This window comes from Scatophagus argus, chromosome 5 (assembly GCF_020382885.2).
Source record: "Scatophagus argus isolate fScaArg1 chromosome 5, fScaArg1.pri, whole genome shotgun sequence".
Lineage (NCBI taxonomy): Eukaryota > Metazoa > Chordata > Actinopteri > Scatophagidae > Scatophagus > Scatophagus argus.
The window spans coordinates 27,001,607-27,014,224 of record NC_058497.1 but is presented as its reverse complement, the minus strand read 5'-3'; the positions used below and the strand labels follow the sequence as shown (position 1 = coordinate 27,014,224).

At 42.8% G+C, this 12,618-nt stretch overlaps 1 protein-coding gene across 4 annotated transcripts in view; it reads left to right on the top strand.

Moving 5' to 3' along the window:
- si:cabz01090165.1 (uncharacterized protein LOC100333421 homolog) overlaps positions 1-12,618 on the top strand; it is a 207,200-nt gene that overhangs the window by 171,258 nt on the left and 23,324 nt on the right. For all 4 annotated transcript variants that reach the window (XR_006843437.1, XR_006843436.1, XR_006843438.1 and 1 more), the window contains 4 exons: positions 449-615; positions 7,822-8,062; positions 10,102-10,314; positions 10,586-10,896. Coding sequence is in view for 1 of the 4 variants with exons in the window: in XM_046390165.1 (XP_046246121.1) it covers positions 449-615; positions 7,822-8,062; positions 10,102-10,314; positions 10,586-10,896 (932 nt within the window). In the remaining 3 variants the exon portion in view is untranslated. The remainder of the gene's footprint in view (positions 1-448; positions 616-7,821; positions 8,063-10,101; positions 10,315-10,585; positions 10,897-12,618) is intronic.

Sequence of the window (12,618 nt, the reverse complement as noted above, 5' to 3'; positions counted from 1 at the left end):
CATTTCTCTCTCTCTCTCTCACTCTATTGTTCCCTGTCCTCCCTTCTTCTCTTGTAATTGTCTTTCTTTCTTTCTTTCTTCCTCTCTTTTCTCTTTTAATACCTTTATGTCTATCCATCCAACCCCGAGTTTCTCTTTTCATATCCTGAAACCACTTTTCTTTCTTTCTGCCTACTGCATCCCATCCTCTCTCACCTCCTTTCTTCTTGTCTTCACCTTTTTCTTACCTTATCCTCCCATCCTTATATCCTCTCTTTGTACATCAGTTCTCTCTAGTTTTCCTTTCTTTGCTCCTGTCCCCCTTCCTTCCTTCCTGAAGCCTTTAAGATCTTTCTGTGCTGTTCTGTGCTTTTTATTCTCTCTGGTTAAAGTTGATGACAATGTTGAAAAAATCTTAAATGTTTGATTCTGCTCTCAGCCTCTGCCTTTGTCCCTCTTCCCTCTGCAGGACTTCCTGGAGACCCTGGAGGACTTGGATCTGAGCTACAACAACCTGGTGGACATTCCCTGGGAGACCATCGCCCTGCTGGTCAGCGTCAACACCCTCAGCCTCGACCACAACCTCATAGAGAGCGTCCCTGAGGGAATCTTCTCCAACCTGCACAAACTGGCCAGGTGAGGATCACGTCGCAGCACCTCACAGCCTCTGAGCGTCGACTGTCCACTGGAAATCCAAAGAGAAGCATCTTCCTGCTTCCTTTAGCCTTCACATTGAACCTCCTGCTTCTCTCCATGGCTTCACAGTCGGTGTCATTAAGTGTGATGGTCTGTGGTGTGACTGGATCAGCTCTGTCTCACCAGTAAACATTCAGCACGTAGAGCTGATTCATGGATCATCACACGTCAGCTTCAGACCCTGCTTAACGTGTCCAAAGCTACCAAAATGAAAAAAATTCTTACTAATCTTTGTTTGTTGACACTGACTGCTTTTTATACAACGAAATCAGCTGGATGCTGTTGTGTGAAGCCTAACAGAAATCTCTGAAGAAACAAACACTCAGTTACACAGTTAAATAATAAATGGATATAATCGTGATAAGAAGCTGCAGCCCGTTCTAAACATGAACTCTGAGACGTACAAATATAAATAAATCTATAGACCCTTCAAAGAGCTTCTGTCTTCTCGCAGTGCAGAGTTGAAATGAAACATTTCCGATTGTGCTTTGCTCAGCAACGTCAGCCCCCCCGATGGGCCGCTTTTCCAACCCGTGAGACGTCAGACTCGGGCTTCAGGTGGGTTTCAGATGAAATCACAGAGCAAGTCCCTTCTCGTCAGATCTCACTACCACAAGCTGAGCTTTTGAGGCTCGGTTCGTTTTGCTTATTCTGCACACTCGCGCTCGGAGGCGCCCAGTATGACCAGCTTCACGCTGCAGCTCCACTGGAGCAGCTGCAGGGTCAGCGAGGGCACGTCAATCGTAGATGATAGTAAATGTTACTGACGGTCTACAGACAGAGTGTGCATTTGAAACAGTGACCCCAGACTGCTCCTCAGCTCCATTCAAAGATCTCAGGCTGAGTGGGGGTGGGCACACACACACACACACACACACACACACACACAGCATCATCAGGGACAGTTCAGTCCCTGAGAGTCTGACGCGGTGCATCACAGTCGAAATCCAACTGATATTCCGGTTTAAGTTTTGAATGAGGTGATCACCAACTTGATTGAAAACATGTTTTTCAAAACAATGTTGACGTCGTGAGAAGGATTTCGTCTGAGGTCATTACTAAAGTCAGGGTCGTTTCCTGTGATGAAGGGTGGCGACGGAGGTACAGACAGGTGTAGGCATTTCATTAAAGTTATGTTTACTTAACATGATGACTTCATGTCTTACACATTAAATTGTTGTTTGTTAAAACAACATAACTTCTTATGTTAATTAAAGCTTTTCTTTTTTGTAAAGTACATTCAAGTTACATTCATTGTTACTTGCTAAACAAGCATGTTTTTTTAATATAAATTATATTTAATTATTAGTTATGTTAACATGACTTTTTATGTGAAGTTGACCCAACCTCGTCTTCGTCGTCTATATTGAGTCATAAAACTAAGCCTTAAATATGCTTCGATTATCCATTTTACATTTAAATTTTATGTGTCTATTTGCTACTTAAATGTAGTTATGCATTTTATCCGGCCTAATATTTTACCTGCATTGACAAAAAACAAACAAACAAATATGGCAATAGACATACTGTCTCTTTACTCAAACGTAAAACGTAAACAAACTGCATTAAGATAAGACATAAAACATTGCAGAGACAGCACAGCATGAAGAGTAAACGAACTCTTTAAAGGGGAAACCTTCAGTTCTATAAACTCAAGTCATTGCATTGATTTGGGCTCCAGTTCCAGAAAATTAATAAACAAATAAAATAAATACGCAAATTAAATATTTTCACAAAATACACATTCCAAAATAGAACATTAAAGCTGCAAGCAGCATAAGAAGGGTCCTTGCACTGCGCATTACATCGCTTTGACAATGACTGGAGCTCGAGGTAAGGAAATGCACCTCATTAAGATAAATTTATATCAAATATAACAACAACAATAACTTATAAAAATCTAACATAATCTAGACAGTGCACAATGAAGAGAAGTAGAAAAGAAGAAAATAGTATTCAAAGCTAAAAACAAAAATCAGCACCTTATCTCTTTATGGGGAGGCCTGACAGTTCGCTCATGAAGTGTGTTTTTCAGGACTTGGGCTTTCTTGGACAGTGTGTTTCCTTCCAGCTCCATGATGATCTTTTGAAGCACTTCAAACGTGTGCTTGAGTTCAGGAGGGTAGTTTAAGTTCAAAGTGTACATGAGTGCAAACATAATAGCAGCTGCTAATGCAACACTGTCCAGCTCCTGCAACACAATCTGGCCCTCAAGGACAATCCCCATGTCGTCGGGTTTAGCGTTGGCATCTCCTTGCTTGAAAACATATATTCCCCTGGTCGTCTCCTCAATAGCTCCCTGGATAAGGGCCTCACCTGCAGCCTGCACAATGTCACAAAATGAAAAAGTGAGATTATATATACACAATATGCAACATGGGTACAGGGGTGAGTAGGAGCCAAAGTTAACGGTGATATAGACATTTTATGATAACAAACGGGAAACAAAATGTCAGGTCGAAAATGAGCACAGAACTCCGATGCTGCCACTGAATGGAGTGTGACACTTATTGATATTGATATTGTCCATTTAAAAACTGGACCTACTGAACTGTGATCATACTCTCTCACCAGGTTTTGTGGGTCCTCACTGAGGTACACGCACAATGCCTTCACGACACCTTCCCGACCCAAATCATCCTCGTCCCAGTCAAAGATAAGCAGAACAAGTTGTTTTGTTGTTTCTTACTCCCTTTTCATTCAATACGTTTTACACGAACTAAACAATATTTTTGCACCCAGACGATATACTTGCCATGAGAGCCACGATGGTCTTTAACTGTGAGAGAAACCTGGTGTTGATCCATTTAAATTCTGCATTCATCTGAAAACAAAAATTATTAGACATATAAACATGGAGCATACCCTTTCTATAGCCATATAATAGACTTGATCAGTAAATTCCACCATCATAAAAGTTGTGTTGCTCAGCCATTGTTTAAACGTTTGTAGAAAAGTACTGATTCGAATTCACATCCATTTTAGAGGGTGTAGTTTGGTAGTATTTAATTGTTGTGTGTCATACTAAAGGGTTTTCATACCTTGAACAGAAAAAATTGAGACTAAATATTAAAAACACTCATCTAAAATATTTGTTAAAACCTGAGCCTCATAACTGTGAAGAAAGTGGGATCTGCTTTAGTTCATTCAGCTCACAATATCTTTGAAATTGATATTATCATCATGCTGAGGAATTCATTCATTCTCATTTAGAAACATCCCGTAACCCAGCAAAGGTATTTGAATAATACGTACCACTACTGCAGAGCCTTTAAAAGAGCACTCAGAGCAAAGCAAATGTCATTCACGTTCGAGCATACCTGAGCAGTAGAAAACACAGTGTTATTTAACATTTTTAGTGTGGACATATCCATCCATCCATCCATTTTCTACACCGCTTATCCATCAGGGTCGCGGGGAGCTGGAGCCTATCCCAGCTGACTACGGGCGAGAGGCGGGGTTCACCCTGGACTGGTCGCCAGTCAATCGCAGGGCCGACACACAAAGACAGACAACCACACACTCTCACACTCACACCTAGGGGGCAGTAGAGCAGCCAGTTAACCTAATGAGCATGTTTTTGGTATTGTGGGAGGAAGCCGGAGAACCCGGAGAAAACCCACGCAGGCACAGGGAGAACATGCAAACTCCACATAGAAGGGCCCAGACCGGGATTCGAACCATCAGCCTCGAACCATTAACTTTCTGTCAATACTTTAAATAATGTACGTCAAAAAAGTCCCCCCCCCCCTCAGTTATGTGTCATAATTTGACAAGCGTCACAAGGCTATGCTTCACAGAGATGAAGTTCAGCATATTTATTCTACCTCTCATCAGTCATCACTGTATGAAATTTCAGAGCTGTAGGTGTAACTGTACAGAAGTTATGCCTCCCCCAAACGCTCCTGCTGCACTACACGTCAACGGGGGTGGGCTCCATCACGCCTTCCGTCGTCGCCACTTTTATAGTGTGGACAACAAGGCGAGGAAAACGAGCAGCTTCTACGCTATAAAAAGTTGTGTTTCATTTGACAAACGACGTTTTAGATAGAGGAAAAGGTGAATTATGCTGGCGAATCTCTTTGAATTATGCTTCGGTACATGTCCATATTAATTAACGTGGTTATGCCTAGTGTTGTTGAAATGCACACAGGAAGTTAAGTCACTTAGCCAATACTCTTAACAGCTTTTTGTATCTTAAAACTGAGTCTACTGTAGCCTCTTTAAGGTTGATGTTCACTAATTCCAAAGCCAAAGCCAGCGAGGTCAGGCTCCTTTTTACAGCTCGCCAAGCACGTGCTAACTTAACACCGTCGTTTAAGCCACTATTAAATGCAAAAGATAAGCAGACCTATGAATTTACAAAACTCATGCCGTGCACACATTAAGTTAAAAACATTTTTAAACCACAGCAAGTCAAAACTCTACCACTAACTCTGAATAGTTAATGAGTTTTACTTACTTTCACTGCCAACTCGGGAGCCGAGGTTTGTAGGACGGCGTGGAAATCGGGGAGATTAGTAGCTCGATGTTAGTAGCGCCACCTTCTCCCCGAGTAGCTTTTTGTTAGTAGCGAAACAAAAATGAATCATGTAACACATATGAACTGCATATTTGTAAACTGAACAACCCACCATCTTCCATTTTTTCATGTGAAGGAGTAAAGCTTCTCTGAGGCTGATCCACGTTCTGTTCAGGTTGTCCAATAGTTGAAGCTGCTGAGAACACTGAATATGTTTACTCTGTTGGCACAAAATACCATTTGAACCCCATTAAAAGTCATCAATTCTAATTTACGTCCCAGCGACCAGCAGTGATTGATGCGAGAAGGAAAAGCAGCCAGGCTCACATCAGCAGTCGTGTATTTATTAAAAAGGCTGTAATGGGTTCTTTTCACCCTGGAGACATTGAACTTGTAGACCAGCAGGTGTAAGTCTGTCTGTGCTCAGGTGAGCAGTCAGTCACACACACACACACACACACACACACACACTCACAAAGACACACACCACGAGGCTGCTGTAAAGTGCAGCGTGTTGGCTGCTCTCAGCGGTTATTAAATTCTTGTTAAGTCATTGTTGTTGTCGAATATTTGTGGAGGGACTTTGGGTAAAACTCGACCTCCCCGTGTTTGTTGCTGACAGCAGCGAATGCCTGAACCTCCGACATCATTACCAGCTAAGTTCACTGCGGAGACGCTTCGCCCTGGAATATTTTGTCTACTGCTGGGTGTCATTTTATTTTGTGATGATTTACTTTTTGTGTGAGCCAGATTTCCCTCATCCAACCGCGTCTAGTTCTTTCTTAGAAGAACATTTTCTTCATATCAGTGAGAGTGCTCTTGAGTAGAGTGCAAACATCTTGGTTCTCAGTTCTGCAGTATGTTCTGATCTGAGATCAGTACTTTTTCTTCTTTGAATACTTTGGTGCTTTTTTTCTAAGACTGACCTGAATATCTATCTATACACAATATGAGAGCTCCACAAAGTGAAGCCCAAACATCTGGTCGCCCCCTGGTGGCTGGCTGTAGTACAGCTCATAAGCTCCTCCTCTTCCATGTTAGCAGATGGGACATGAGCCGAACTAAAAACTCAAAGAGTCAAATAAATTTTTCCCAAAGATGGTTTCTGTTATCTGAGGAAGTTTTTATCATGATGATGTTTGTTCCAGTGTTCATCTTTCTGGTTACCGTATTTTCACGACGAAAAGGCGCACCGTACGAAAAGGCGCAGTCTCAGTTATGTGTGCAATTATTGTATTTAACACACAGATAAGGCGCATCTGAAGATAGGGCGCGGGTTTTATATACACGTTTTATATACACGTCCGCCCCTGTGTGTATTCATATACTACGTACGCCCGCCTGACAACACACACGTGCATATTTAAAAATAGATCAGGAGCAAAACTGAGTTTGGTTGTGCTTTATTTAAGTATTAATTACAACAACACTAAAACAAGCACATTACCGGTAACAGTCACTCAAACCCATTGAAGTCCTCATCCTCTGTGTCGGAATTGAACAGCTGCGCTAAATCACACATGGCAGGTTCACGTTCCTCACTGTCAGAGTCAGAGTCCGTGCCATGCGGCTCCCCAGAAATGATGCCGGCTTTAGCAAAAGCTCGAACAACAGTGCCAGCAAACACGTTAGCCCAAGCAGCTACAATCCAGTCACAAACTGTGGCGTAACTCGCCCGGAGCTGCCTTCCAGTCTTTGTGAAACGTCCGCAGCATCATGGTTCTCAGCTACGTCCGCACACAGATAGGGCGCTCTGGACGATAGGGCGCGCTGCACATTTTGAAAAAAATCTAAGACGTTTATATGCGCCTTATAGTCGTGAAAATACGGTATTTCTTTTCAAACCTGTCATCATTGTAACGGTATCACAATGTAAACAGACACAAAGCCACAGCAGCTGCAGTGTTTGTGTACACCCAATGATTCACTCTTGACTTAGCTCTGGGTTTGGTCTCCACCAGCTCCTGACTTCAGCTGCTGGATGTTCTATGTTCCATTTCTGTCTACTGTTTATCAGAGCTCTCAGCCCTCAGTCTGCTTACTTTGTAATGAACTTAATCTGCTCTTCCAGAAACTTTCTTGTTACAGTAAATAATAAATGATGACTCTGTTCAGTACTGTGAGCATTTCTGACCACAAATTGAATTTGTAATGACATATTAACCAGGTTTCTGTTTGTCACAGTTTGCGTTTGCAGGGATGATTGAGGCCCTGTGTGCACATGCTTTAGATTACACTTATATTGTCACTCCATGCATGTGTGAAAAGAGCTGTTTAAGAAAAACACTCACCTCCCTTTCAAAGGCTTGTTAGTATGGCTGTTAGAGAGAAAATAATGACTGAATTTCTCCGTCAGTGCCTCAGCTGCAGCCTGAAACAGCGAGATTGAGGAAGTTTTTCTTCACAGGAGCTTCTCATTTAGAAAAGCCACAGAAACAGTTCATTCACCTTCGGTGGACATTTATGTGAAATGGGAGACCTGGTTTCTGAGTGGTATGGATAACCATTTACAGCTCCCTCCCCTACAAATGGTGCTCTATAACTGTGACGGAAAAAAAACAGTTTTTTGACATTTATGAATGGCTGACTGATTCCCCCGTCTGTGTCTCTGTCTCCATCACCAGGCTGGACATGACATCCAACAAGCTGAAGAAGATTCCTCCAGACCCGCTCTTCCTGCGGATCCCAGTGTACGCCAAGATGAAGGGATCTCCTCTCACGGCGCTGGTGCTGAGCTTCGGTGGGAACCCTCTGCACTGTAACTGTGAGCTGGTCTGGCTTCGCAGACTGACTAGAGAGGACGACCTGGAGACCTGTGCTTCACCTAAAGACCTGGCTGGCAAATACTTCTGGACCATCAGAGAGGTCAGGAAGTATTTTGAGTGTCACAACACCTGTGAAAGGATTCATTAAAATATCAGAATTTGATCCATTCGGTCCAGTAACATTTTTAAAGTCTAGACAAGCTGCACAAGTCATTTTGAGTCATTTTATCCCCATTCCAGTTAGCGGAGGGCTGAAGGTTAGACACTCAGCTGTGTCTGTGGTGTCGTCGTTCACTTAAACCTGCAGCTGTCATGCTTGGTTGTAACCTCCTAGCATTTTGTTGTTGTGATCCATGTGGCATGTGCACATCAGCTCGTGAAGGGGGAAGTTGCTGTGAAGCGGTTCCCTGTTATTTACTCATTATGATGCAGCAGGGTTAGTGATGTTTGTAGCTATGGTTTATCAGACTGTTTTCACCAATGACCTTCAACAGACAGGTTTTGTTACTGTGCTGCAGTGGTGGGATGTAACTAAGTACATTTTCACAAGTACTGTACAAATTTGAGCGGATTCTCTTTTCATGCTGCTTTTTACTCCTCCACTACCTCTCAGAGGAAAACACTCGATTTTTACTTCACTACAGTCACATGAAAGCTTTAGTTACTTCACAAATATTTGACAAACTTTCAGAGCTCTAATATGTTGATGATCCATTGTAAAAGCACAAAAAGCATCACAGAGCAGCACAGAGAGCACACAGCTGCAAATGGGCTGAACACAGCAGTTAGCTGGTGTGGGGCTAAAGGTCGAGCAGGGATCTGATCTTGCTCTCCACCTTTTGGGAAAACACTTCTGTACAGTGGCAGAGCTGTGCTGATACTTTGTGGGATAAGAGCTGAATTAAGTGGTGTGGTTCAACATGTTACCTTAAACAGGATGATATGGAGCGTTTCACCTCATCTAGAGATATTCAGGGTCCGACCCCTCTGGGCTGTTTGAGAGCTACAATGATAAGTGGAGGTGCACCTTGAGATAAAGATGGGATTAATTGGTATCTTCTTAGAGAGGATGATGTGCAGACCTTTGGCTCACCTCAGGTAATAGCTGTGGACCTCCTTCAGAGAGGTGCTATAGGATCACTGTAAGAGGATTAGCCTTGTAAAGAGGTCGATCCACAAACCTCTGTGTCACCAAAGTGTCTGAGCATATTAATACTCACTAAGTTGATAGCCTCTTTCCCATTGCAAGGACAAGTGAGGTTTCACTGCATCCATCAGAGGGCAGACATTAGCTATCAGCCGCCAAGGGAATTCCTGCTTTGAAATCAATGAAAGCTGCTCTGCTGCCGATTGCATCTGCTCTGCTGCTCAAAAATCCAAGGAGGTTAAGTTCTCATGAAAGAAAAGTGGTTGGAATTTAAGGGGTTATCTGCGCAAGCCAGATATGTATGAAGACCAAATGAGTATTCATACTGTTTTTCCCTCCAATGCTTCACATTCTTATACTGTTGCAGCTCCACACACCAGGGAGCAGAGCAGTTCAATCACAGGCTTTTACTCTGAACTTCACAGGAGCAATTGAGGGTTAGAATGTAATACAGGACTGAAAGGCACTAGTGCTTCATTTGAAGCTGCATCCCTGCGGTCACCAGGTCAGCAATCATCTCTGCTGGTAACAAGATGGAGCCAGAAAAGGTTTGGAGATGTCCTGAGTGCTGGGGGTAACGAGTAAGCCCCGCTAAGCCTTAGCTGGCCCTGCTTGGCCCAGCAGTAATACCTCACCAGGGTTCTGGCTGACTTTATACTGGCTTAGGTGCCAGTGGGTGGGTTTTAAATATTGCAAAGGCTGAAAAACTTTGAGATCACTTAATCTTAATGTGCAAACAACTGAACTTCTCTTGAAAGTCTGCTGTTAGTTTGTTGGCCAGTTAGAGGTTGCATGCAGAGAAAACATCTGTTGTTTTGTTGTTTTGTAAACCTGAAAGTCTAGTTTAAATCTCAGAAGTCCTTCAAATAACCAAGATCTCTGCTTTTGGTGGTCTTGCATTCATCTACCATATGCTGTGTGGAGTGAATTCTGAAGCTTTAATCTCTTGGAAGATTAGGTCTCAACTCATGGTGACTCGTGTCTTCTGACAGGAGGAGTTTGTTTGCGAGCCACCAATGATAACACGTCACACCTCCAAGATGTTTGTGATGGAGGGCCAGGAGGTCAGCCTACGCTGTAAGTCCATCGGAGACCCTGAACCTTCAACACACTGGGTCAGTCCTGATGGGAAGCTGATCGGCAACACATCCAGAACCATCTGTTATGAGAACGGCTCGCTGGACATCCTCAAGGCCTCAGTCAAGGTTCATTTTCATTTAATATGCTTATGTGTGTTTATTTATGACTGTTGGTCTCCTTCAAAACTAATTTATGTTTCATCTCTCAAGGCTCTAATGTGAACTGTTTAGGGTGTAAAAGTTTGTTTTTCACTAAATTGGAAAAATTACTTTACACCAGATATTTTTGGGTAGTGAATTGAGTGAATAAAGGAGTCTGTTCATCATGATTTGTTTTATGGGAAGAGAAGAGGAGTGAGGATAAATGTTGGGTCGTTTCTTTTTCAATGACTTATAGGATTCTGGAAAGTTCACATGCATAGCGTCTAATGCAGCCGGGGAGGCCACCGCTCCTGTTGAGTTAGTCGTCAACCCTTCGCCACACTTTGACCCTAAGCTGGACCCTGACCCAGGGCCTTCAGACATCCCCACATCTATCAAGTCCAACGTGAGTGGAGGTCAGGCCCGGTACGACCAGCAGAGGGTCAGTGTGTCTGATCTGACGTCCAGTTCCGCCACCATCAGATGGCCCCCTCAGAACCACATACCAGGAGTCCGCATGTATCAGATCCAGTACAACAGCTCTACAGATGACATACTTATATACAGGTAAGACTGTGTGTGTGTGTGTGTGTGTGTGTGTGAGAGAGAGAGAGAGAGATTTCTGTCTGTCTTTGCTCCTGTCACACATTATCGCTGTGTGGGCAGTTATCTCCAAGGTCTTCCTCTTGTGAGGAGGTTGGTTCAGGGCTTTTCAGGCAGTTTCAGGTTTTTTGGAAGTGAACAATTCAGTGATTGAAAAAGACGTGTAAGAAAAACACGAGGCTTCAGGAAACAAATGTCAGTGCAGTTTCTTTACTGCCCTGACTCTTTAATAAGTGAAAATTGTGTTATTATTGTCAGTTTGCTTTTTGAAATAAAAATCCATCCTGATTTCTGAAGCCAGAGGTGCACAGATGGTCTGCCTGAAGCACATAATGAAATCCACATCCTCCTGATCTGCAGTTGTGTCCTTGGCTACGACTGACATAAGATGATGTCCAAGCTTGGAGGTCGGGTGTACATAACAGACAGAGGGAGACATAGAGATTAAAATGCTGTAACACAGGATAATGAACAGACTGATTAATCCTGCTGGGAAATTAGCAGCAAAAGGCAGTAGGAAGACGTGACAGCCTGCACCAGACTACAAAGTGGGCATAAAAGTGTATATAAATATTAATAAGTAACGCAATAATTTTCTTCTATCTTAAAATAGAGAAATCTTCAAAGAGCAAACGTCAGTGCTGCAAGCACTGATCCTACAGAAACAAATACAAGAGAATATCTTATAATATCATATGGTCATATAAAATATGGTCCAAACCTGTGACTCGACCACCTGATCACTCCTGCACAGACTGGCTCCAAATGACATCACTAGAACAAGATTGACCATCTCCATGACCATCTTCATACACGTTAATGGGAGGAAATGAAGACCCGTCGACCATCTTTATGTCCAAAAGTCCAAGCACGTGACATTCACAGCACCGCAAGGGAGGAAGCCTGAGGTTTGATAGAGAGATCAAACACTGATGCTTTAGTATTAGGCCCAGGTGATTAATAAATATCATATTCTTGATAAAGTACCTTGACATCGATGGTACCAACATATAGTAGAGATGACTATTGGTGCTTTCACAAAATGTTAACACAACAGGGTGTTTGCTAAATAATCATCATATAACAAGTGTATCAATGCAGGGAAATTAAATCTTAAATCACTTTACTGTAATCAAACCAAGAAAGGAAACTCATATCTGACAATATCCAAAATATGAGATGATATCCAGTCTCTACCTGCATATCACTTCAGGTCTCCGTGGAGGAAACTCTTGGTTCTTGTCCACCAGCAGTCCTCCTGTGCAGCAGCTTGTTGATGTGATCTGCACATCTTAATGACCAGATGTGGATTTCAGAGCGTGTTTGAGGCTCCAGCTGCCAAGTGGCTGAGTGTGGACCCACGACACTGAGTGACCACCGCATGGTCCCATCAGCCACTTAGCCAGCTCTGTAACCTAGCAACACCATTCAGACTGTATAATTGAATGTTATTACAGAACATTTGGAGGGCTGACAAATGACAGTCTGAAATGTGTCCACAGCCTCAATTCTCATTTTAACAAAAAACACTCCAGAGACCATTTTCTTATCTCGAATTGAAAGAGAACGTGGTTGATTGCAGAAATGGGTGTGTTTTTTCATTTGGTCTTTTGGTTTTGTCATACGATATGACGGATTTTAGTTTCCTTGTCCATGTTTCTCCTATAAACTCAGAGATATCGATAG